At 32.7% G+C, this 27,023-nt stretch overlaps 1 protein-coding gene across 1 annotated transcript; it reads right to left on the reverse strand.

Annotated features, from left to right (window-relative positions):
- Window positions 1-3,073: 3,073 nt before the first annotated feature.
- LOC145319428 (2-aminomuconic semialdehyde dehydrogenase-like) lies at window positions 3,074-26,819 on the reverse strand. Its single transcript, XM_080161565.1, has 17 exons — window positions 26,684-26,819; window positions 25,157-25,213; window positions 24,541-24,651; window positions 24,230-24,347; window positions 23,023-23,101; window positions 22,276-22,344; window positions 21,317-21,390; window positions 19,334-19,414; window positions 16,269-16,321; window positions 15,682-15,778; window positions 14,062-14,133; window positions 10,115-10,215; window positions 9,754-9,840; window positions 9,386-9,463; window positions 6,109-6,198; window positions 5,113-5,248; window positions 3,074-3,368 (listed from the first exon to the last, which is right to left on the reverse strand). Exons 1-17 carry the CDS (start codon window positions 26,743-26,745, stop codon window positions 3,285-3,287), a joined length of 1,449 nt encoding a protein of 482 aa, XP_080017691.1. The 5' UTR covers window positions 26,746-26,819; the 3' UTR covers window positions 3,074-3,284.
- Between the last annotated feature and the right edge of the window lie 204 nt (window positions 26,820-27,023).

Here is a 27,023-nt window from a genome sequence, read left to right on the forward strand (position 1 = left end):
GTAGTAAGGAACAATTTAGAAAGTGTAGCAACTGTAAAATCAATAACAGAAAGTTCGTATGTTCATTTTAACATTCTAAACATAATTTTTGACTTTCAAATAAACAATATGTTTTATGGCATAAAATTTCTTTGTTAATGTTCGTTTGTCTGTCTTTCAGCTTAAAAGTTAGGATCGACTTTATGGATGTTGTCATCCTTGTTAATAAGGAAAATATTAAATAAAGATCAAAACTATTTTTATTGATATAGCATTAAACAGAGATTATTATGTCCTTTGATAGCGCAGCTACAAATATAAAATTAAAAATAACAGTAAACAGTAGAAATGAAAACGAATACTATTCAGTTTGTTACTTGGGCTTAAAATCAATGGGTACTATGTTAGTTTTAATAAATCTTGTTTGGTTGGTTTATTTACTAGCAGTGTTCAAACTTTCCAAACAATATTAGTAATATACACTAGGGGTAATTTTGTATATTATCATTGGGGCAGAACATCAATTAATCGTGCATTGTCCTATCTCTTAAGGCCCTTTAGTTTTATAATAATCCATGAATCTAAACATGGTGTTTTAATTAAAATCAAACTGTTAGTAAAGTCCTATTTTCATCAAGTGTGGTACCATCATTCATTCTAAAGCAACAGAATATCTGATCTGTATAAATGTATGTCAGCTATGATCTCGTAAAAGGCAAAAATGATATTTTTAAAGTAGTTTTACATAATTCTATTCAACTATTAGATATTTTAGGATATTTAGCAGATGGCTGCGACATCTACCTTACCCCTCCCTTACAAAAAAATTATTATGATAAGCCTTATGATAAAATTACATGACGTTTGTCTGTTTGTCTGTCTGTTTGTACCGAAGGATATCACTAACCTCTGAACCGATATGGCTTTCCTTTCAGGGTTGGCAAAAATCGGGATTTTTGTAGAAAGTCCGGACTTTATTGGTTTAAAACTGCGAAAAGTCCAAAATTTCGGAAAGGTAATTTTTTAAAAACTAATCTCCGTAAATGTTAACCCTATCTTTTTTATTTAGGTATGAGAGAGGCAATAGTGAGCTGAGAGGACTTCTTGGTAGTACAGATACTCTACAATTCTCTTGAATGAATAAACGTTAGTATGAAATTTAGAATTGCCTTTTAAATTATAAAATTAACTCATCGACATTAATGTTGAATTATTAAGGGAGTGAAAAGATCACTGTTTTAATTTAAGCTAAAAGTATTTGTTAGTTTCTGAATTCTTATTCTATGTTTCATAGATAAATTTTTGTAGCATATTTAATCAAAAAATTTCTATCTGTTAATTCTATAATTTAAGAGGCAAGCCTAATTTTTTTTTACTAACATTCATTCATTCAAGAGAATTGTAGAGTATCTGTACTACCAAGAAATCCTCTCAGCTCACTATTGCCTCTTTCATGCCAAAATAAATTTTTCAAATAAAATTGTTGCTTTCTTAAAATAAGTTTTTTTTTGTAAATTGTGTGTACAGGCATTTTAAGAAAAAATAAGAAGTTTCTTAAGAAAAAGTAGTAATTTAGGACCTTTTTGGAGGTGAAAACAGCATTTTTTAAGGTGGACTTTTGTTATGGATTTTTGTTGGTGGTTAAAAAATAAGAAAAAATCATGTGGTTTTAACTGCCCTGGACTTTTCCTGCCAACCCTGATTCCTTTACAGGATAGCTTCTCATAGGCCCTGGAATTTTTTTAGGACATAGGTAAATTTCAAAAGTCATAATCTAAAAATGACAAAGTTTAGATAATTTTTACAATAGTTAAAGAGTGGCTTTGCTTTGATGTACTTAATAAACATAACAAAAGAACAAATTTTAAAAATTTTATTTAATAAGGAAAAAATGATTTTAATGATGTGATGTACAATGATGTACTTAATAAACATAACAAAAGAACAAATTTTATATATTTTATTTGATAAGGAAAACATGTTTTAATTTTTTGATGTACAATGATGTACTTAATTAACATAATAAAAGAACGAATTTTATATATTTTATTTAATAAGGAAAACATTTTTTAATGATGTGATGTACAATGTTTTCTTTAGTAGCGCAAATACTCCTATAATTAAACCAAAGTACAGTAAAATAAACATTACTAGAGGCAGCCCGTTGGTCTGACAACGTTCAATAAAAGGTAAAATATTTTTTGTTTCTTTACTTATAGATTTTTTTTAGAAAAATGTTATTTAATAATGTATTCGATAATATAACCCTAACAGTAACCATACCTTTTATTCGGGGATGGAGGGGACATTGGGCTGTTTATTACACTAGTCTTGTAAAAAAAGCTTTTTTACTCATTGGGTTATGAACCTTGTGGACTTTTATTCAATTTTAATTGGTTGGTTAATTTCGTTGAGTGTTCAAACGTTTCACCACTAATAGTAATCTACAGACGGGGAAATTTTGTGTTAATAATTAAGGTGAGGATGTACATACATTTATCGATACTTTAGATCCCAGTCATTTATTTCTGTTTTATTTTAGCTTGTAATTGTTGCGCTATTACTGTATATAATTGTATTTGTTTATTGTTTAATGAAAACTAATTAAATGATAGAATTTTGATGTTGTAAAGTTAGGGAGTTGAATCCATTTTTATAGAAGCAGAAATATAATCTATGATTATGGTTTGGACCCTCTAAAACTGTAATCTACCTTTCCACTTTCCCCTCTCTTGGTGAAGATATCTTCAACGCCGATACGATTTTTTAAATGTAAGATTCCACTTTCCCCTCTCTTGGTGAAGATATCTTCAACGCCGATACGATTTTTGAAATTTAAGATTATATTTCAAAAATCGTATCGGCGTTGAAGATATCTTCACCAAGAGAGGGGAAAGTGGAAGGGTAGATTACAGTTTTAGAGGGTCCAAACCATAATCATAGATTATATTTCTGCTTCTATAAAAATGGATTCAACTCCCTAACTGTTGTAAATTTTCATGAATGTTGATTAGTGTTAATAAATGCAAAATTAAAATGTCGTTTTTTAATTAAATTGTTTTTTGTTTATAAAGTTGTATAAATAAATTGGTCATTTTAGAGCAATAGGCTGATTGTCTTCATTAGATTATGTATGTTGAAATGTTTAATAGGGATGGAAAGGACAATGGAGCTGAATACTTTCAATTCTTTCTTCTTCTGATAATTATAATTTTCTAAAAGCAAAATTGAACACATTCATAAAATGAGTTATGGTGGAGTTGATTAAGAGTCTATTGTCCTATCCTTGAATTTTCTGATTAAAATTAAAATATTTGCACACAGACTGTTTTTTCTTCAGTGAATGCCTCCAGTGAGTGTCGTGTTCCTTCTCGTCCTGTTCCAGAATCCTAGACAAACATGAATGCTTATTTCCAGTATGGATTCAAAACCGATAATTTCCACTGAATTAGAACTGGTTCTGAACCAAACTGAAAAAATCCTGTATCGTATCGTATTGCAGAGAATTATTAAAAAATAATAAAAATAAAAATATAATTTCTACATACCAGTTTTGTAGACCCAGGCCTTTGACCCTCGGGGCCAACAAAACCATGATTTATCTTGCAATTTGTCACTTTACTATCCGCGGGAAGCTGTAAATAATACAATGCGATAAAAAACCTATCATTACATCGTATTATAGACATGTTTCTGCGAATAATAAAATGAAAAATTATAGGATTATTTGAAGTACGATACACATGGTTCAGTATATGTATAAGAACCGATTTTAATTTAGCGGAAATTTATCGGATTTGAAACCATACTGGGAATAATTATCTTCAAACCTTTGCAATCGATATTTGACATTATAATATATTATATTATTCCATTAACAAGAATAACAACATCAAGAAGTAGAGAAGCACAAAAAAATAATCATGAATGACGATCGAACGAAGTGAATTAAAGAGCAAGTTTTCAGTGGTCATAAAAAGAAAGGGGTGAAAAGGAAATAAAGAAGAATAGAAAACCGCGAAACATTCATAAAAATAAATAATATGGCTTTTATAAAATGATCAACAGATAGACGGGCTAATTAAATTATTTTTTGGGGAATTTTCCAAAAAAGCTGTATTTCTTAAATTGTAACTAATAAATTCACATAAACTCCATCCCGTTTCTGACAGATAGACGTATGGAAAAATTTGATCATAGAGTAGCCGTGCACGCTACTGTAAATATGTATCTCAAATGTACTAATGTAGGAAAAATACACGGAAATTCTGGAAAAAGAGAAAAATTGGATTAGGGGTATTAGCTATGAGGTTTCATTTAATCATGTATTTAGTATTTACACACATTGTCTCATATCTCCCTTCCGCTTATATTTTTTTCCATTGGAAAAAATCAATAGTTTATGTGAACATAAATGCGAAACTCGTATCTATAATACAAAGTAGAACGATGTCTGTCCGTCTGTCTGTCCGTCCGTCCGTCCCTTAAGATCTCGGTAACCACTGAACCGATCGGATTCTACTCTTCAGGGAATATACCTACTGGTCCTGTGGTGGTTTAAGGCTATTTTCTTGGGGGGTGGGACACCCCCAATCCCCCCAAAAAACAAAAAATCCCCCCCCCCATTTTTTTTTTGTAGATTTCCTTGGTCCTTTTACGTATTTCGCCATAAAAAAATTTGTATCACCTCTTGGGGCAAAGCCCCTAGAGGCTAGGGGCGAAACCGCTAGTGAACACAAAAAGAAACAAAAAGCCTACCATCCAAGTACGATATCCATCAATAATAGATATAATTGCTACTCTGGTTAATATATCAAATTGTTAAGTTGAAGTTAAGGCAATCCTTCATATTCTTCTAGAAAATATTTTTTTTCATGGAATAGGAACCCTCTATTGTTTTATCCAAAATGCTATTGCTACGCTGAATATGTAAAGAATCTACAGACAACCAACCCTTTGATTGCACGACCTTTGTATAAAATTCCTGACTGTGCATGGTAATGAGTTGTGCCTGTTTATGTACCAAGGCATTCCCCCTACTCTTACTAGTAATATCACAAGCCTGACATAACAGCAGCTTTAGGTACACTTTTTAACTTCTTTAATATTTCAGTATTTCCAATAATGGCATACCTTACATCCACCAAATGGCATGTCGAGACAACGTTTGAGCCAACAGTTTGCCCAGACAGTGCCAACCTCGAGTTTGAGTCCCATCCTGTGGATTCTGCCTACATTCTCTGACCATACACTGGCACACAAACCATATCTATACATTAATAAAATATCAGGGATCGTAATGGATAAGATAATGAACAATAAATTAATCTAGATTATGTCACTGATGATGAACAAAATACCCCTATTGCAAAAAAAAATTTTGGTTAAAAGTTTTTAAGTTAGAACACTGCTAGTTTTGACTAAACAATCAAGAATTGATAAAATTATATACCCATTTATTTAAGCCAACGAATGAGCTAGTTTGCTTATAAAACTTTGGGTACCTGTGTCATTTACGTCCCCTCCCTCCCTGTAAGAACTAAACTTGGTACAGTATGTTTATGATGATTTTTGCCAGGGCTCTACAGCCGCAGCCACCATCTGCTGTGCGGCTTAGAAAAACCTCAAAATCAGCCGCGCGGCTTTCTCACCCACCCAATAAGCCGCGCGGCTAAAAGAAAACGTAAGCCACTCGAAGCCTCAGCCACCAAAAGCCTGAACTACAAAATTTTAATTCAGCCACAGTTAGCCTCGCGGCTGAGTGTGGTTGCGGCTACTTCTCCTGTAAGCCGCAGGGCTGTTGCTGAGGATGGCTTAGGCTTCGAGTTGATAAGGTTTTTATGCAACTGTTGCCTAAGCCCCTTAGCATAGATATTCTCAGCATTGAAAGAAATTGGCGGTTTCCCCTATTCGAGCACAGAACCCCCACCCCACCCCCTCTCCTTCCTTTCCTTTGTTTCTTTCTTATTTCAGTTCCAGTGAGGTTAGGTTATATTGGGTTCTTGGTAGCCCCGAAGAGTTGGAGAACTGCAATTATTGTCCTAGAAGGGTTTGAGGTAAAGTGCAAAATAATTGTGATTTTGAAAAATAGCCTTAAATCTGCCCTGGAAAAAACTGCAAATAAGCTACCTGGTATTATTAACTCTTTGAATGACTTGTTGCTCAGTTGTAAAGCTGGTGACACAAACAACAGGACCAAATATTTCCTCTTGCATACATCTGTAATAATTAGGGATGAAGGGATAGGTCTATATATGTTAAACCAATATTACATCTCTCCCCCTCCCAAACCCGGATATTGAAACTTACTCCTTTCACGAATTAAAGGTTTGAAGAATGTTACTTACTAACTGTTTCATTTTGAAATCGATATGACAATTGTATCATCCCCAAATTAACCAGCATCTATTACCCTAAATGTATGCTTTACTTTTAATCACATATTTACCCTCAGACGGTCTAACACAACAAGGATTACAACATCCAAAGTAGCGAAGCACAAAATCTATTATGAAATATACAAACGGACAAAGTGAGTTATAAAGCATATAAGCTGTTAGCATAATAAAGAAAAGAAAATGAGATATATGAAAATAAATATGCAAAAACTCAAAATCACAAAACCTTAAAAAATCAACATACCGACTGCTATTGATGTTGTATACTTGAGTATACTCCATATTGATGGGAATGTTGACAAGAAGTTTCCGCCTTCTATCTTTTATAGGACCTGAGAAAATCACGTTTCCCACAAAACGCTTCAGACAGACATACATACATACTGACCGACATTTCAAATTATAGAGTAGCTTCGCTACTAAAAATGTAATGGCGATATTTTGTAGCCTTTCAACATAAAACATACAATAAGTAAATTTTCTAAAAATATAAAAGATATACAAATATGTTTCAGCAGAAATATTTTGGTTTTAGTTTAATAATTAAATATGTTTATAAGTAGTAAATAAAATATACTTATAGAAACAAATATATTGCAAAAAAACATTTATTATAAAAGTCTTTGTTATTTTACCAATTATATAGATCTATCTAGAAGTACACTACTATAATACAAAACTATTTCAAATTTAGGGTTTGTCTAAACGAAGATTTGAAAATTTAGTTAGGAATGTAATAATCGTCCCCTTGATCTAAAGCTTTGCATGAGGATTCCTGTGTCAATGTTGTATAATCTAAAAAGCGTTGCAAAGCGATAATATTAAGTCCTAGCTAAAGAAGGATCAAAAGTTTATTTTTAAAATGTTGATCTATTTATTTAAGATTTTGATATTTGTAATAAAATTTGAATTTTTATAGCATAGTAATTCCTTAGATGGTATAGACTTCGACCCTCCAATTTCATTAAAAGTCTTTTTTATTAAGCAAATTTTTTGTGGGGTGAGCATTTTTCCAAATGCCAATTTTTATTGGGAAGGGTTTACGGTACCCTTCCTGAAATTAGTTATTAACCTGTCCTGGAACTAGGAGAAACTTCATTGTAAAAGATATCGGAGCTCGATCTTTAAATCGTTTATAGGTGATTTAAACCGGGGCGATTCATTTGGCGCACCATCAAATTATTAATATCAATCTTTAAATCGAATTTGCATGGCCGATTTGAATCGGGCAGTGGCGCGGGCCCGGCGCGGCAACGCCACTCACCGAGTGGCATTGCCGGTTAAAATCGGGGTGATTTATTTAATAAATAAATATTTTTTTTTAATTACTTTAATATTTTATTGCAAAACTATTGTGAAAACATTTTTATAGTTATTTTTAAAATAAATTATATATTAATGTTTTATATAAAATACCATGCTGACACGGAATTTTACATAAAATGCCTTACTGACACGGCTTATGTAATAAAGTTGTACTGGCGCGGATCGATATTTTATTGAGTGTCGCAAGCGATTTAACAACACCGCGCCGAAAATCTTTTAAATATCAATGTTTTATAGGCGCGCTGTGGCTAACCACCAGCGCACCTACAAATCACCTCTGAATCGCCCCGATTCAGCGCACTATAAAAACGATTTAAAGATCCAGCTCGGGATTCTTAGCTAAAAACGACCAAGAGATATCCAGTTACTTTTATGTATGTAAAGATTTTCCATACTCGGAAAGTTCAGAATTTCCTTCTAAATGATTTCACGTTAACTTGTTAGTGCCTTGATCATTAAATTGCAACAAAAGAGTAACAAATAAGTTTTTTACATAATGTAAACAAGTATAAATATTTCTATAGTTTAAGCCGCAAAGTTTTAAATTATAAGATAAAACACTATTTAACATAGTTATAAAGAAGCTATACTGTCACTTGAATCTTAAAATATTTTTTTTAATTGTGGAGCTACTCTATAATTTGAAATGTCTGTCTGTCTGAAACGTATTTAGGGAAACGTGATTTTCTCACCTCCTACAAAAGATAGAATGCTGATACTTTTTGTCAGCTTTCCCATCAAAATAGAGCATAACTAAGTATATAACATAATTAGCGGTCGGACTGCTTTAAAGCAGCTATTTAGCCGCTTTTATTTTCCACATCCGATTTTCTCGGCTCCTGTAAAAGACAGAAGGCTGATAATTCTTGTCACTATTTCCATCAATATGGAACATGATTAAGTATTAAACATCTGTAGCGGTTGGACTGCTTTTAAGCAGTTTTTTAGCTGCTTTTCTTTTTATAACTTTCAAATAAAATAACCCTTTTTTTAAGGTTTCGTGATTTTGAGTTTGCATATTTATTTGCAGATATTTCTCTTTCTTTTCTTGGTTATGCTAATAGATGATCGGCTCTATAACTCACTTTGTCCGTTTGTCTATTTGCCTATATTATCTATTTATAAAGTAGCTACGCTAACAAAAGGTAGATCATACCTCTAGAGAAATCTAGTAGTCTAGTAATGATTGTAGGTAAAACAAACCAACTATGATATCCAAGTAGAGACGTATAGACATACAGACAAACCAGGATTATAGAGTAGCTGCGCTAATAAAAGATATGGCATACCTTGAAGAATCTGGTAGTCCAGTAATGATTGTAGATGGAACAAACCATCTATGATATCCAAGTAGAGACGTATAGACATACAGACAAACTAGGATTATAGAGTAGCTGCGCTTCTAAAAGATATGGCATACCTTAAAGAATCTGGTAGTCCAGTAATGATTGTAGGTGGTACAAACCATCTATGATATCCAAGTAGAGACGTATAGACATACAGACAAACTAGGATTATAGAGTAGCTGCGCTTCTAAAAGATATGGCATACCTTAAAGAATCTGGTAGTCTAGTAATGATTGTAGGTGGAACAAACCATCTATGATATCCAAGTAGAGACGTATAGACATACAGACAAACTAGGATTATAGAGTAGCTGCGCTACTAAAAGATATGGCATACCTTGAAGAATCTGGTAGTCCAGTAATGATTGTAGGTGGCACAAACCAACCATTCTTATTTTCTTCGACGAGTTCCAAACTTTAAATTTAAAAAAAATATAGATGTGTTACAAAGATTAAAGAAAAGGGTTGTTTTGATGCTCGTTCTGGTTAGGTACAAGGTTAAAGATGCCTTTAAAACCTTAATTTAAAAAAAACTCAAGCACTCGTAGAGTTATTCTACATTTGATGCGTAAAAGTTTATTCTGTCAATTATTTGTCCATGCATTTTGCTCTATATCGACTCGAGTTGTAATGCATTTAAATATTTACATTTACTAAATATAGTGAAGATTTTAAATTTTTATTTATTTTAAATTTTTTTTTTACCTTTTAGTGTTTTCCCCGAGGACAATAGTACCTCCTTCAGTTTCTGCCAGTTTAACATAGCTTTGCACTTTGTCATAGTGGATCTTACTAAATACAAGCATAATAAGAGTATACCAGCAGCTGCGACTCTAGCATCTAGGGGTCTATAAAACTAAACCCAGGTCCTTTTTTAAATGGAAAATATAATCGATTCAGTAGTTATTGAAATCTTAAGCTTCAAAAATAGTAAGTATGAGTGCTTTACCAAATATTTCCAGGGATATTATATAGAGATGTTTGGTAAAAGTGGCTAGCTAGCCTCTAGCTGCGGATTGTTGACTAACTGCCGAATAAAATCAGCTGCGGCTGAACAAAATCTAACCTGTTAACTGCACCAAGAAAGTTTTCTTCATTTAACGGATCTCCTGTTTTTAATTTGCCGGCTTCTTCCACATATTTTTCTACAAACTTCTCATAAATACCCTAAAAATGAAAATCAAATTACACCTTACCTAGCTTACCTTGTACCATTTTTTTGGGAGGGGTATTGTTATTTTTTTGGGGGGGGGTGTCCCAACCCCAAAGAAAATAGTTATAAACCTTCCCGGAACCTATGCTAAGCTACCCTGTAAAGGAGAACCCGATCGGTTCAGCGGTTAGCGAGATCCTTCGCTACAAACAAACAAACAAACAGACATTGTTCTACTTTGTATTATAGATTTATATTATACTAGCGGCTTCGCCCCTAGCCTCTAGGGGCTTTGCCCCAAGAGGTTTGATCAAACCAATTTTTCAACCCCACTATTTTAATTTTAGTTTTAAAAAGAAAACATTTTTTTTGGGGGGGGGGAGGGATTATTTTATTTTTGGGGGGGGTTGGGGGTGTCCCACCCCCCAAGAAAATAGTTATAAACCTTTCCGGGACCTATGATCAGTTCAGCGGTTAGCGAGATCCTTCGCTACAAACAAACAAACAGACAAACAAACAGACAGACATCGTTCTACTTTGTATTATAGATTTATATTATATTTTGTTTATAAGGCAGACTTTAGCTCCTGTGGGTAATTTGCTTATGCTAGAAATTGTCCTAAATATGCATGGTGATATTTGTAACAGTTATGTATGTTTTAGAAAGCTTGGCAACTCTACAATCCTTACCAGATTTTAAACTTATTGCTAACATATTTTTATATGAGATAATTAACCCATCCAACTGATTTTAAAAGCGAAGCTTTTCTATAATAAGGATTGGTACTCCGTCATCACGTTCACGACGGATAGCTTTTCAGTTAATTTATGCACGTTAGAATTGTCCTATCGATTTCAAATTTTGCATGGTGATCCCTGTAGTAGTTAAGTACAATTTAATAGTAACTCTATATTCGTTACCAAAATGTCCGAACGTTCATTTTCAACTTGTTGATTTTTTTTCACTTTTTAACAACAAATTTTATATGATCTAATTATCCGATTGATCTGGTTTTGGTATACTGATTCCTGGGACAACATAGTACGATATTATAAGAAAATCGACTCTATAATCAAGTTCTAAAAATGTAAGTATGTCCTTAAACATTATCCTGCATCAAGCAAATTTTCAACAAATTTACTTACAATTTTGCTTCCAATCTTATACATTTACATTCTGATAATTCAGTTCTGACACTCTACTAGCGTTGATGCCCCTTTGTCCTACCGTTGCTTTTTATGGATGTTGTTATCCTTGTTTAATAATGATTAATTGGACAACAATTTATGATATGTAAATCGATGCATTTCTATAATCAAATCCAAAAAAAGGAAAAGTATTCTTATAGCCAAATACTGTATTTACGAAATTATGCAATAAGTCTAAATACAATTTTGTTTCAACTTTTAGATTTTCTGTTTATTATTTTATTAACTCAAGTGTTCATGTTTGTTTGACCTTCTTATTTTAGAATTTCGATTTAATGGATGTTGTCATACTTGTTTTTTTTTATGATCAACCATGATCAGATCAACCGAGAAAATTCCCCCCATTGCATTACAGACTGACGGACGGAGGAACAAATAGAGGAAAGGATCAAAAGAAAAAAGGAAAAGAGTGTGAGTGAGACAGTCAGTAAGTGAGGGAGAAGGACACTAATTAAGATGCATCTTAAACTGTACAAAAACAAATAAACAATCATCTCTTTAATGTAAAGTGTGTAAACAATAAGCCTATTTAAATTTAAAAAGAGATTATTTACAGATTATTTTAGCTTCAAACAAACTGTTACAACAATAGAATCTGATCATGTCGGAATTACTAAGGAAGGTCTTTTTAGTGGCGATATCTATAATACAAAGTAGAATGATGTCTGTCTGTCTGTCTGTCTGTCCGTCTGTCCGTCCCTTAAGATCTCGGTAACCAATGAACCGATCGGATTCTACTCTTCAGGGAATATACCTACTGGTCCTGTGGTGGTTTTAAGCTATTTTCTTGGGGGGGGGGGGGTGGGACACCCCCAAACCCCAAGAAAATGAAAAAATCCGCCCCCCTTTTTTAAAAATTATTTAAAATTTGTGGGGGCATCTCCAGAGGTAATTTTTTTTCTTTCATTGCCTCTAAGGGCAAAGCCCCTAGAGGCAATGAAAGCCGCTAGTTAATCTATAATTCATATAGTCTGTCTTTCAAACGATAAGGAAGAAAAGCTGTTAACTCTGCTATTATTTAACATAGACAATTGAAATTAGCATCTAGTGAATGATTTACTTGGCCTTCAGTCTGTTCTTAATGCGTAATATCATTTTCATTACCTTCTTATGACAACTGAATATAAGCTCTATAACTCACTTTGTACATTTATCCATCATCTATGTTTTTTTTTGTTACTTGCTGATGTTGTTATCCAGGTTTTCAGGCTGACACTGTTCTAACTGCTTGTAAAAACGCCAAAAAAAGTAAATTTAAGCTTGTTTCCTAAAGCCTTGCGCGCCCTAATTATTACTTGATAATTCTTGCTTAAGATTTTTACAGGTTGATTATTAAGCAAGTTTATGTTGACACTGAATGTCTAGCTTCATGGTTGTTAGCAGCCATTAAAGATATTGAAAAGTACCAGAAATCTAAAGAGATAATGGACAATGGCCAACAAATTTATGTACATGTACATTGTACATCCCCAATTATGATACACAAAATTACATATCTTAATAAACTCTACAAAAGACCTACCCCTACAAAAGACCTACTCGTCGGTTCTACAAAAGACCAACACCTACAAAAGACCTACTCTACAAAAAATCGTAATGCTAGAAGGTCATGGCCGCAGAGCTCGGCCCCCTGGCCTGCCTAGTCGCGGGCACTCGGCCCCCTTGCCTATAACCTAACCTAACTTATATGTAATAATGTATGAATGTTTATCGTACATTAACTTAATTATATTTTAGAATTTCGTTGATTTACAAAAAGTGGTTGGTAGATTTTTTTCAAATTTTATTATTTTTTTTTTACAATATTTAGGTAAGGTTAGGTTAGGTTATAGGCACGGAGGCCGAGCGCCCGCGGCTAGGCAGGCCAGGGGGCCGAGCGCTGCGGCCATGTATTGATTATGTATTACTTTATTAATAAATTTGATGTTTATATAACAATATATATTCGTAGGTCTTTTGTAGAGTAGGTCTTATGTAGGGGTAGGTATTTTGTAGAGTAGGTCTTATGTAGGGGTAGGTCTTTTGTAGAGTAGACCTTTTGTAGGGGTAGGTCTTTTGTAGAGTAGGTCTTTTGTAGCAACGCCGATGTACATTGTACATCCCCAATTATGATTCACAAAATTACATATCTTAATAAACCAACCGATCATAATTCAATAAAAGTCCCCAAATTTGTTAAGCCAACGAATAAGAAAACCATATCATAAAACTTTTGAGACTAGTGTTATAAACGGCCATATGTCCTTTCCCTCCCTGAAAATTCCTTAGTTAGTATTAGTCACACCTGATCCATAAATCTTTTGTATTTGATTTAAAAGTTAGGTTATGAAAACTTGAAAGTTTTGCTTTTGTTATAAAGTTGCCTAGTTTATCCTCCATCAGGTACTCAGAGATAGTACAATGAAGAAAACATCATAATTCTTATCATTATGTGAAAATGCATCTCTTAAGTATAACTAAATCCCTTATAAAAGAAGGCCAGCTTATCCTAACACTTGCAGTGTAGCTTTGCTGCTCAAAACTTCTATTAGTAATTAGTATACACAAAAATTTCAAATAATTACAGACAGAAAGACCAACTAATACCTGCAGACAGAAATACTGACTAATATTTAGACCTGTTAAGAGTAGCGTCGCTATTCATTACTTACCTCTTGTACAAAAATTCTACTGGTGCACAAACATATTTCTCCCTGGTTCAGAAATGATGATCTCACAACTCCCTGAGAAAAGAAAAATATTTTGGCATCATAAAAGATAATTGATACAAGCTAGCATTGCTGGTACATTTTTGACTGGTCATTTTAAGAGCTTTTTGTTTCATATTTATCTCAGCTATAAGCCAAAAATTGACGTTAATTTAAAATCCTATAGCTTCAATTATATAGCTTCTCTAATGACGATAGCCATATGTTAATAAAACAGCTTTTATAGGGCTTGTAGAGTATTAACTTAGTACGTAAATTAGAATAAACAATAGAGGGGGAGGGGGTTAGATAACTGTATGTCCCTACCCCGTTGACCCTGTGCCGACAATAAGTTTGATATTTAGGTTTCAGCCAATAGCGTCGGAAATATCAACACAAAAGAGCGGAAAAAAAAATTTGCTGGCAGACGAAAAAGGTCCCCAACAATAGATCCAGGAAGTAGTATGGGTAATACACTATTACATTTATTGTGCGTATATAAGTAACATAAATGCGGATTATTCATTAAAACAGGGAAAATTATATTGACTTTTGACCTTAATCCAATGTTATCTATTATTAAGAGAAAAGCTCTTCTATAATTAGGGTTGTTCCGTACGTTCGTCACACACGGATAGTATTTTAATTTAGGCATGTTAGAATTGTCCTATTGATTTCAAACTTTGCATGGTGATTCCTGTAGTAGTTAGGTACGATTTAGAAAGCGTAGCAACTCTATAATCATTAAAAGAATGTTCGTACGTCCATTTTAAACATGTTGATTTTTTTTACTTTTATAACAACAAATTTTTATGTGATCTAATCATCTGATTGATCTGATTTTTGGTATGTTGATTCCTGAGACAACAAAGTATAATGTTGCAAGCGAAGCAACTCTATAATCAAGTCCTAAAAATGTAAATATGTCCATAAACATTATCCTGTATCAAGCAGATTTTTAACAAATTTACATACAATTTTGCTTCGACTCTTATACATTTATATTCTGATTATTCATTTCTGACACGATACAAGTGTTAATATCCGTTTGTCCTACCGTTTCAGTGCTTCACTTTTATGGATGTTGTCATCCTTGTTTTTTTTATAAAGATTTACTTTTCATAAAACTTAGTTCTCACAATTTCAGAAATCTTAAGGGATAAAGCGATGGAAGAAAAAGTGATGTATAACCCTAAACGACTTACTCTTCTGAATATTGAAATTATTGGTGGAATTTTTTGACATATTTAGTTTGTGCAACACAATCAAGATTTAATAAGAGTCCTCAAATGATAATTAAAAGTATGTTAACCTTCGAGGCATCAACCCAACCTTACAATCGAAGTCCAGGAAGGAAGGAAGGGGACAATGAGCTGTATATTACACTATTCCCCAAAGTTTTAAAATTACGTTTTCTTATTCGTTACCTTAACAACTTTGGAGACTTTTATTGAAATTTAATTGATTGGTCAATTAAGTTGAGTGTTTAAACTACTAATTGTAATGTACAGATGGGGTAATTTTGTGTGCATCAATTTATCGACCATTATCTTATTCCTTTAGATCCCTGATTAAAAACGCTACCTGTACACATTTGTCCAAATCAGCGTCGTCAAAAATAACAGCCGCATTTTTTCCTCCCAGTTCAAGGCTGATTTTTTTCATTAGTGGGGCTGCAGTCCTAGAAATACAATGCCAATTTTTGGTTGCTGGATGTATGTCCGGTAGAATCTTGAAAACGGCTAAGCTTGATAATTCTTTTAAAGTTTACTTGAAATTTCAATATTGGAGTATAGTTCCATTCGCCTCTTAAGGGACTTTTGTCGTATTTTCACAATGGCTTTTGGTTATTTTAGGTTAGGTGATTACCCCGCAGGGTTAGGCAATTGAACTCTGTTATTTTCCTAATGAATTTCTACTAAGGACGTCCAAGCTTTTTTTTTTTTTTTTTTGGGGGGGGGGGGTAAGACATATGGATAAAGGAGAGGTCAACGGTTTTTGGGAAGGTGGGATAAACTCCCTTTAATCTCCCTACACCTACACCTGTACGTCCTTTATTTCTGCTCTACTCATCCTATAGACGACTTGATTCTTTAGGCAATACAAGAAGAGTAGTTACTATAAAACTAAGGTGTGTCCAACCTTTATTAAGAAAGGATGTTAGACTTTACCTGGCAATATGCTGTCCTACACCCGTAGATCCTGTAAAGCTGATAACCCTCACCTAAATTAAATATAATTCACAATCAGCTACGCCCCCTAGAGGCTTCTAGGTGCACTTAGAGTGATGGAAGGGGGGGGGGGGAGTCGACCCCCAAGCTTTCAATTTTAGTATTAGAAAGAAGAGTAAAAAAAATCTAGGGTCGACTTCTCTTGGAACGATGGTGATACCCCCCCCCCAAAAAAAAAAAATCCATAAACCTCCCCAGGACCAATGAGAAGTTACATTGTAAAGGAGAACTATATTGGCTCAACTGTTAGCAAGATCCTTCGGTACACACAGACAGACATCATGTTAATTTTATATAAGGATTATTATCTGCACCACTACCATCTAGAAACATCTATATTACAAAGGAAAATAGCTATAAACCTACCAAGGACACCTTAAAAGGTCCAGATAAGAAACAAAAAAAGGTTAGCGAAATATTAATGAAATGACATAAAACCTTACTAGATCTTTATCCATAAGAAAATTTGAGAATAGTCCCTTTCGTAACATCGCCCAATAAGGGGCGGTTTGTCGTATTTTTAAAATGGCTTTTTATAGGTTATTTTAGGTTAGGTTAGGTTATATTGGGTTAGGTGATTGCCTCACAGGGTTAGGTAATTGGCCCCGAAGGGTTAGAGCCCCCCGCAGGGACTAGAAGTAGGAGAAAATCTACTGTGAAAAATACGAAGAATCGCCCCATAAGGTGCGATGTTACGAAAAGGACTATACCCGAAGATTTATATACCTTCTTTTTAGTTATTGCAAGTTTAATAGAAACTTTTAATTTATATCCTTGACCTTACAATTAATTTGTTTATTGGTTTAGCTATAACTCATTAAAATTACAAATTTTCTACAAAGCAATAAAAGAAATAAAATAATATAAAAAATAGGTCAATTAAACATAAACTTATTTCTTATAGTTAAATAATCACTATGTAATACATTATTACATAGTTTCATTGTAACAAACAAAGTAAGGGAGGCTGACATTTATAGAAAACGTTTTAAGCTTTAAAAATTCAAAGAAATGCTCAAAATCAGATGACTCTTTTTATTTCTCACATATGCTAATAATTTTTTTCTTAAAAATGTTGGTTCCTTCAGTAACGACCTTAGTATGACATTAAATAATTCTAGACCAATTAATGTTCCAGAAAATTGGAGCAATCTAAAAATAATTGTCGTGCAATTTTCTCATTAAATCGAAATAAATGTTTTTAAAAAATTCTTCATGATAACCAGAGCAAACAAGTTTGGTTTATATTTATAATTCTCTGTCATAGGAGTTTTCATATTGGGTCAAGGGGGGGGGGGGGCTATAACCCCTCCACACTATTTTCAGTGAACTATACCTACACTCTTATATTGGAAATTATCATGGGAGGGTAGAAAATGCGGGAGTGGTTGGTTGGAGGGATCAAAAAATATTTGAAACCAAATTCATCTTTAGACAAAGACCAAATTGCTGCAAAATTGTGTAAAAAATGATCCATGTGACGTCATAAAATGAGGGATATGATAGGATAAGTAGGAAAGAAAACCCTAAACAAGTGATGGATAATACCTCATTTTTATGACGTCACATGGATGATTTTTGACACAATTTTGCAGCAATTTGGTCTTTGTTTCATCTTTAAACCCTATTGCCCCATTTAAAAAAAAGACTCTGGACTATGCCCCCCCCCCCCCCATCCCCGACAAGACAAAATCATGTGTATGCCCTTGTCTACTGTCCTTCTCTTTTATCTTAGTACATACACACTCTTTAGTATTTTTATCTGATAATAACATTAATCATTTAAATCCTTCCTATTACATCCTGCAATTTCCAGTTAGGTATTAACTTTTTTAAGCTTTGTGGTAGATTATTTATTTAACCAAGATACATGGATGGACATTGACAACCAAAAGCGATTTGCGGTTTTCCTGCCTAAATATTACTTATTTCTTTAAAGCGAAGCTTTTCTATAATTATGGTCGTCAGTCCGTCCGTCTGGAACAGTTAGCTCTTTTCGTTAATTTAGAAAATTTAGAATTGTCCTATCAATTTAACTTATCCTGATGATTCCTGTAACAATTAGGTACGACTTAGTGAGCGCAACATCTATATAATCATTACCAGAAAGTCCTTACCTCCATTTAAAACATGCTGATTTTAACTTTTTTGGCAACAACTTTTGTAGGATATAATTATCCTATTAATCTGATTTTTTGAGTACTGATTCCAATTACAACAAGGTACAATATAACAAGTGAACCAACTCTATAATCAAGTCCTAAAAATCTAAGTATGTTCTTAAACAGTATTCTGTATTTAATAAGTTTTGCTACAAATTTACGTACAAGTTTGTCAAAACTTATACATATATATATTTTGCTTATTCAGTTTTTTTTACACTCTACAAGAGTTATTGTTCGTTTGTCCTACCGCTTCAGAGCTTCGCTTTATGGATGTTGCCATCCTTGTTTGATAATACATATACTCTGCTGGCACGCAGGGGACTCCTCTCGAGGTTATTGGCGCATCCAATAACATATATGTATAGTTACCAATTTTACAAATATGAATAAGATCAGAGCCCTTAGAAACATAATTTTGAGAATCATATCAAAACAACCCATTGAAATAAGTTTTTAGTAAGAAAGAATTAAAAAAACACTTATTTGATATTTTTCATCAAAATTTTAAATAAATAATATATTAAGGAAAAGTATACCTATAAAAAATGAAAGCTGGATAAATACTGAATGAAAAACAAATTTATTTTAAACTTTATGGATAAAAAAGTTGTTTTAAAAGTTACCTTTTCTATCAAATACACTGAAATAAAAATCTGAAAGTAATTTGGGTGCTATTGCACAAAATACCCTCTCGAGCACTCATATTCTCTCTCCTCCTTATTTTGTAATAAATTGAAATCAAAGGGTAGTTTTTGTTAGATTGTTTAATACTTTAGGTCATGTAAGGATAGATTATATTGGGTAATGGGTTAAAATTGTCATTCGCCTGACACAATATACCTGTGGATGTGTAACAATAGCCTCGCCAACAGTGTGTCCATAACCAAACACCATGTTCACTACTCCTTGCGGAAGGCCAGCCTTAACATATTATATTATATTAAATATTTTTTAAAAATAATTTTTCTTTCAACCTTATTTGGTAATTGTATAATACAGCTTTTCAATAATTGACAAATAGATTTCATTTAAATCTAATTTTGTTACAAATTTTTGTCGCGAAATTGCTATTTAACCAATCATTTAAAGTTATTTATCTTATCGCATTATATATAGCTTTCCGGGGATATTACATTTAAATATTATTAATAAGATTAAAACCAGTTTTGTTACCCGATGGGGCCGGAGGCCAAGGCTAACAAAACTTGTATTGATTATTATTTCTTTTTTATTATTCGTATAATATTGTCTGTGATACGATGCTCTACATGATTATTCAGTATGGCTGAGAACCGGTTCCAATCCAACGGCTTCGAACCCATACCGAAATTTTTTGTCAGACTTATACCGTTCTATAAAATCAACATTATTACAGATTTAAAAATTTATATAAATAACTGTAGGGCAGATTAAAATTATGAATAACAGGATTTAAACCATTTGTAAAATTTTTGTCTTTTTTTAGGTTTTAAAACAAAGCAATGTAATCACTGTCTATCCTTGTACAGGTTTAGAAAATAACATTTGTATCTTTAGAAAAGTAATATTAATGCTAAAATTGCACTTTCTGTGCTATTATAATTAATGCTAATAGGTGTAAGATCAGGTTATAACAGATTAGTTTTATAGGTGGTTTCTCTTAAAGTGTCAAGTAGAGCCTGGAACCACGCCCCAACCTCCTTTATTTTATAATGAAAAGAGAAAAGGTAGGGGGTTATTTTTATTGTGCCATTGATTTACCCAGGGAAGACCCTAACCCTATAGAGAAAAAAAAGATAGTAATTTTTTTTTCAATCAATTTATAAAAAAAGACGGGTTGGGTATGTTTTTTTTAGCTGGCTAGGGACTTTGAAGGAAAACACCGTTATATTTATACAACATTATGTTTTTCTTAGGAGCGAAGCTTATCCATAGTATACTTAATATGTTTGTGCATCAGTTGGTGACAAGACAGTGTAATTTAATTGTATGATATTAAAGATATATCCTTGTAAAAAAAATGACCATCCGATGCCCTGTAATGCTATAAAGGTATTTTATGAGATAAAATTTATTTTTCTAGGGCTGAGATTTCTATTAAATATTTTCCCTGTCTGTCTGTAAGGCTCTTTTAAAAATTAGATGTTTTTATTTCTGTGCTTCTATGCATTTAAAGGTACATTAAAATAAATATGACTTGACAAAATTTTACAAGTCAAATTTTTATGAAGTAATTATGTTTGCTTTTCATCTAAATATTATTTGCTTGGTTGTATGTATGTACCTTACTTTTCAAATACCTACTCGAATTATTATATAGAATGTAAAAATATTTTTTCCTGGTTTTTTTCAGAAAAAATCTCTTAAGGATGAATTAGATAAAAGTTTTATCTTACCAGTCATCCAATTTTTCTCTCTGTTAATTTTGACTTACCTATGATCTTTTTTCGACAGGCTTGTTCTGTTTTATATGTACTTACTAGAATGATAGATAACTTCCTTCCGATTTTTAGTGGAACTATCACTAACCAACCCTTATTTTAAATAACTTTCAAAGTGTGGTGTATATTTAAATTTCAGGTTGGGATAGGTTAGGTGAGGAGAAGGAGGAGAGCCCTAAAGAGTTGAGTGAAAAAATAAAGATTTAAAATAACGGGGAGTGATTAAACAAGAGTATTACCACAAAACCTTTCAGTTTTAAGTTTTTATATAATTAATGTAGGTATATGTATTGTACAGAATGAAATCTATATATAAGAAAAAATCCATATCTCCAAACTTTGTGTTTGTACCTGGATTGTAGGTTGACCTACCTGCTTGTACCAGAGCTGAAGTTTGACCTACCTGCTGGCACACTTGACACAGCATCCAGGCGGTCACACTGGTCATCTCACTAGGCTTACAAACCACAGTGTTACCTGACCACATGTCATATCTTTTTATTTCAAGTATTGTTTAGAAAAAAATGTCATAAACATAATTTTTATAATTTCAAACTATCAGTTAAATTTTCTTTTTACATACATGACAAAAGTTTAAATGTATGTAAAAATTATGATTAAATTAAGATAATAAAGATTCTATTGTAATTTGGAACTCAAAGAAGTTGAAAATAAATGTGTTTATTTATGATTTAAAAATCTATTTAATTTTTTTTTACATTGATTAAACTTTTATAACTAAATATTTCTTTTAAACAAAATATGCCCTTGTCTACAATACAATGTAGAACGATGTCTGTCTGTCTGTTTGTTTGTTTGTACCAAAGGATCTCGCTAACCGCTGAACCGATCGGGTTCTCCTTAACATGGTAGCTTCTCATAGGTCCCATAAAGGTTTATAACTATTTTGGTGGAGGGTACCACCATCCTCCCAAGAGAAATCGCCCATAGAAAAGAAATATCTCCACCATAATTTTTTTTATGTAATTCTTTTTAACTTAAATTCCATAATGTGAGGGATCACCCGCCTACCCAAAACTTTTTGTACTTTTCTCTTTAAATCTAAGATAAAATAGTTTGGTTATTAACTTCAACTCCTCCCTCAAGTGCCCCTAGAAGCCTCTAGGGGGCGTAGCCGCTAGTTTTTAGATAAAGAACTTTCTTAAGTGATTGATTATTTTTCTTTAAATATGTCATACTTTTTAAGAATTAAATTTACCTTAAAAATAAAATATAAATAATCAAACCTGACCTTATAAAAAAGCCTTAAAGCCATAAAAAATCTATTTTCTATCATATCTAAAAATTGCTCGGTCTATCTATTCTCTATCTTTCTATCAATTGCTGAAACTATTTCCCTACCTGCCATAATAGCGGGGGCTATTTTAAATGAGAGAAGGTAGAGAGGAAGATTCCATGGAGAAATCAGTCCTTAAAAATTCATGATTAATATTTTTTTTTCAAAGAAAAAGTTGCTTTTAAGTGGGAAAATTTTATCCATGTTCTAAAAATCAGGGCTCGGCAGCCGCCCTCATTAGCCCAGACTTGGGTTTTTTAAAAATACGGCTTTGATGCCTGTGCGAATTATTTTGAATTGTTGAAATGAAGTGGCTCGACATAGGAGTAGGACAATATTGTGCTCATAGCCACAACTGCTGCATTTTCTCAAAAGTTGTGGAGCGGCTATGATTATTTAGGCTTGTTTAAACACCGGGACTGTCACTTGCAAGTCCGGCAAAATGCTTTATAATGGTTATGGAAGAAACAAAATTGTTAAGAAATAAATTATTTTTGGTTAACTTGAATTTTTTTTATTGTTTATATTGTTTTAATTTTTTCTATCAAATATTTCTTTTCATTGAAAATGTTATCAAAGAGTTTGAAATAATAAAATGTTTTTGTGATAATTTTCTAAACAATTGATTTTGTTTTCTTTTGCCTATAGAAATTTGATGTTAAAGTATCTTTTTTTAAAGAGTTAATTTATTACTAGAGATAAAATATTCTTCAAAGCAGGCAAAAGAATCAAAATCAACCAAAACTTTTATTTAAAAGTTTACAAATCAACAAATTATAACTTTTGCTATACTTTTAAAAAGAATTAAATACCTGCAATACCAATAGGATGTCTGACACTGTAGTTAATTACACCTTGTTCTTTAACTACATTTGCTGTCTCCACCAGATGCTAAAATAAAGAACTTATAAAAAGGTATTCCTATCTAAAAAAATAGATACACCATTTTCCAATATAGTTGATAGTTTAATCTTACTTAGATGAAAAGTAAACCTAACTTTTGAAACAGTATTTCTTATATTAAGACCCAAAAGTTCTAAGAATATTCATTATAATATCCAAAAAGTAGAATATGGCAAAAATCTTGATCAGTTGCTGTCGAAAAGAGGATGGTCCATGGTCAGGCCAAATAGAAGATCTGTTGACTCAATAATTTATCTATTTTTTCGGATCTACTGCAGTTCACGGTAAAATATTGTTGGTAACGAATATTGCCAAAAATATAGGAATTTTAAAGGCTGCTAGCTGCCAAACGGCTGAACGTACAGATCATACCCGCACACCATTTTAAGCGGTATAAAAAGGCCTACAAATAATCTGGAATAGCCAAGATCCAATGATGCACAGGGGAAAGCTTCACTAAAGAAAAACGCGTAAAATAGGCCTTTTTCGCGCATTTCTCTGCACTGCGAGATAATTATGCATTATTGATTTATGGCTATTCCAGATTATTTGTAGGCCTTCTTATGCCGCCTAAAACAGTGTGTGGGCATGATCTGTACGTTCAGCCGTTTGGCAATATTCGTTACCAGCAATATTTTACCGTGAACTGCAGTAGATCCAATTTTTCCCCTTTACCATGATCAAGTTTCAAATGGTGAGAATGGATGTAGAATATACGTGGATATTATGACAGGGGAAAAATTGACGTAAATTAACATTAACATCAATATAATCCATCATAATTCTTATTATATAAAGTAGTAGGTTCCTCTTTACAGTGAATCTTCTTATAGGTCTAGGTTAGATTTTTAACTATCTCCTCCATCCAATTAAAAAAGACAACCCCTATCCCCCCTAAAAAATTACTTTTTCTCTTAAAAACTTAAATTGAAATGGAGAGGAGATCAACTTCCCCCTAGAGGCTTATAGGGACGTAGCCGCTAGTGTAACCTAAAGTAATAAGCAAACAAACAAAGATCTACCACCCCCTTATTTTAAAATTATTTCAAAATAAGTGGGGCTGGGTTTCTGTGCACAACTAGACACTTTGAGGGAAAACGCCTATTAATCTGATACCTGCCAAGCCTGAGCAAATGTTCTAAAGTTGTGTGATGCTCTGGGGATGTCCATGGTCCTGGCCAGCTTTACAGGTTTCCCTTGGTCCTTAGACTCTGCCAGAGCAAATTCTTCTAACCTTTAAAAATAGGGATGTAGATATGGTGAAATAGTTCAGAAAAACTAGTTTTGATTTTATTGGCAGGTGTGACAAATTGATTTTACATTTTTCTTTAAAGGCTTTTTATTTGAAACATTGAACAATTTCAGAACTTTAAAATTATTTATTAAAGAATGGAATTACAGCCATTTTTGATTTTCCTATTGCTCACCTTTCATCAATAATGTCAGCAATTTTGAATAGATATCTAGCCCTGTCCGAGTAATCTAGAGCAGACCATGCGGGGAAAGCAGCTTCGGCAGCTGTCACAGCATCATCTACCTCCTTCAGGTTATCATAATTATCATCTTGCACTTTTAAAATCTTATTATCATGATAATAAGGTGTAGGTAAGGGTATCCAACACATATCCCATATTCGATTCCCCCCTGTTTAGATTCCCACAAACGGATTCCTAGAAATCACATTCCACTAATGTTGGATATCCTATGTTATTCTTTTACCCATGACACTTTGGCCTGATGAACTAAAGATAATATGTTTTAAAAATTTAGTTTAAACTGCAGTTGTTAAAACGGGGACTCGTCAGCCGCGCGCCAGCCTCCTGCATGCCTCAGGTAAATCAACCTTATACAATTTTGAAAATCAGCTGAAAGTCTAAACCTGGCCCAAATATGAAAATCCCTATTTGTAAAATATTAAAGCATCTAAACGAGTTTGAATCTGAGTTACGGCTACAGAGTTATGGAAAAAATCTCTTTGATAGAGACGGACGGACGGACAGAAGGACATGATACTATAATATTATCATTGATGATAAAAATGATTCCTGGCTGCCAGAATCTGGAATCAGAGCCCATACTTCTCCCGTGGCAGGGTTGTGACTAGAAATAATAAAAGATTTTTTTTATTATGGAAATGAAAATTGGATTGGTTGGGTCGTGTTTTACCTACTCTATAAGTCTATAACAATGGCATGTCCGTATGTCCGTTAATCATTGGATGTAATGCGACTGATTAATACCAAGTATGATTAACACTTTTTCGGGCGGGTGAGTGCTTGAAGTCCTAACTGTGCATGATGAGTCGTACTTATTTTAAACCATGACTTTTACTTTTAATGTCGTGTGCCTTACTTTGTAAAAGTAGGTACATTTAACGTCTTTAGTTATGAAGCGGTTTGGGCCAAGATACAAACCCAAAACCTCACGGCCCCAACGACGAGCGGAATGACATTCAAAGGACACTCAAACCTTGCTTGCACAAGAAATATTTTGCTTACTTCTATGAAAGTAGTCGTTCTTGTTGACATTTTTTTTCTCTTTTTATAGATATTAGATATAAAATTGATTTGGATTTTTTTATATAATATATTATTATATTAATCAATTTTTAATCCAACAAGATCGACAACATTATTTAAGCGCGAAAAATTATAGGATTTTTCACAAGAAATGTTAGTCATCTATCTTTTATAGCAATTGAGCAAATAATTTTATTCCTATTGATTTTCTAACGACATAGTACGGATAATGGGCAAACAGACGAACTAACTGAAACATACAGAAGATAATCATTGGTCATGTAAATTTTTACCAAAGAACAAGCGAGAAAATCATTTGTAAAAGCTCACAACCATACATTCCGATAGAAGAACGTGCGGACATTTTGAATTATAGAGTAGCTTTGTTTCTGAAAAGATTTTCTAATAACTTTCACTTTATAATTTTTCACTACCTAATGTTCAAAGTTCATTTTCCTTGGTACAAAACAAACAAAAATATTTTTTTTCAAAAAAATTATATTGCAATTGCAAAAACTTTCCATATTTTGCTATTGTTAAATATTTTAATATTACCTTACATTGTTGTAAAGATGTTTAAAATTTGATAAAACAATTTAATATGGAAACATTCTTTTCAAATATTTACAAATTATGATTTTCAAAAAAAAATTAAGGTATATAACACCCGCCCCCCCCCCCCCCCCCCTATGTAAATTTTACCGTCAGGGTATACAATGAAGTGGGGTAGGAGATTACCATTTTCTTCCCTTAGTTATCTTAAGAATCGCTACCTATCTTATATTATGTAAATAATGGGTTAATTTGCAGCCAAAAAGATATCAGTTAAAAATAGATGTACTGGTGGTTTAAAGAGATGCTCAGCTTTCAAGGTTTTACTGTATTATTACAAGAAACATCTTGCAAAGCATAATTGTAAGGATAACTCTGACATGCCTAATTTAACTAATACTGCTATCCATTAAAGACTTGTGAACAAACGAACAAGCCTTAATTGTAGAAAAAAATACAAAAAAAAAAAATGCTTATCAATATTACAATGATCACCTACCTGTCTATAAATTTTTCGCTTTTCTCAAATTGTCCATTAATAAAATTTTGAACAGTTATCATGATCAAGATTTTATTTTGTGAATAAACAAAACACAGAGCGTTTGGGGTTGCGTTAGCTGTGCAAGTTAATGCGTACTACTGAGAATTAGAAAGAATGTGAAGGAAAGAAAACTTGAATCCTTAGAAATCTAGATAAAGGAATGGGTAAGGTTTAAAAATATTAGAATTTACTTTTTGTAATAATATAAAAGTAACAGGATGTCTATCTTTGAGTTTTACTATATACAGGAAGGATCTCGCTAACCACTGAACTGATAAAGCGAACCTTACATATATGT

This window comes from Acartia tonsa, chromosome 5, assembly GCF_053477335.1.
Source record: "Acartia tonsa isolate MP-2025a chromosome 5, ASM5347733v1, whole genome shotgun sequence".
NCBI classification, from domain to species: Eukaryota; Metazoa; Arthropoda; class Copepoda; order Calanoida; family Acartiidae; genus Acartia; species Acartia tonsa.

Bases quoted from the DNA above. Each gene is read 5' to 3' on its own strand.
- LOC145319428 (XM_080161565.1), bottom strand. From the start codon at position 26,745: ATGATAACTGTTCAAAATTTTATTAATGGACAATTTGAGAAAAGCGAA. The intron at 25,214-26,683 runs GTAGGTGATCAT...TATTATTTCTAG, and splicing joins AGCGAAAAATTTATAGACAG to TCACAACCCTGCCACGGGAG. The intron at 24,348-24,540 runs GTGAGCAATAGG...CTATTTTTAAAG, and splicing joins GCTGACATTATTGATGAAAG to GTTAGAAGAATTTGCTCTGG.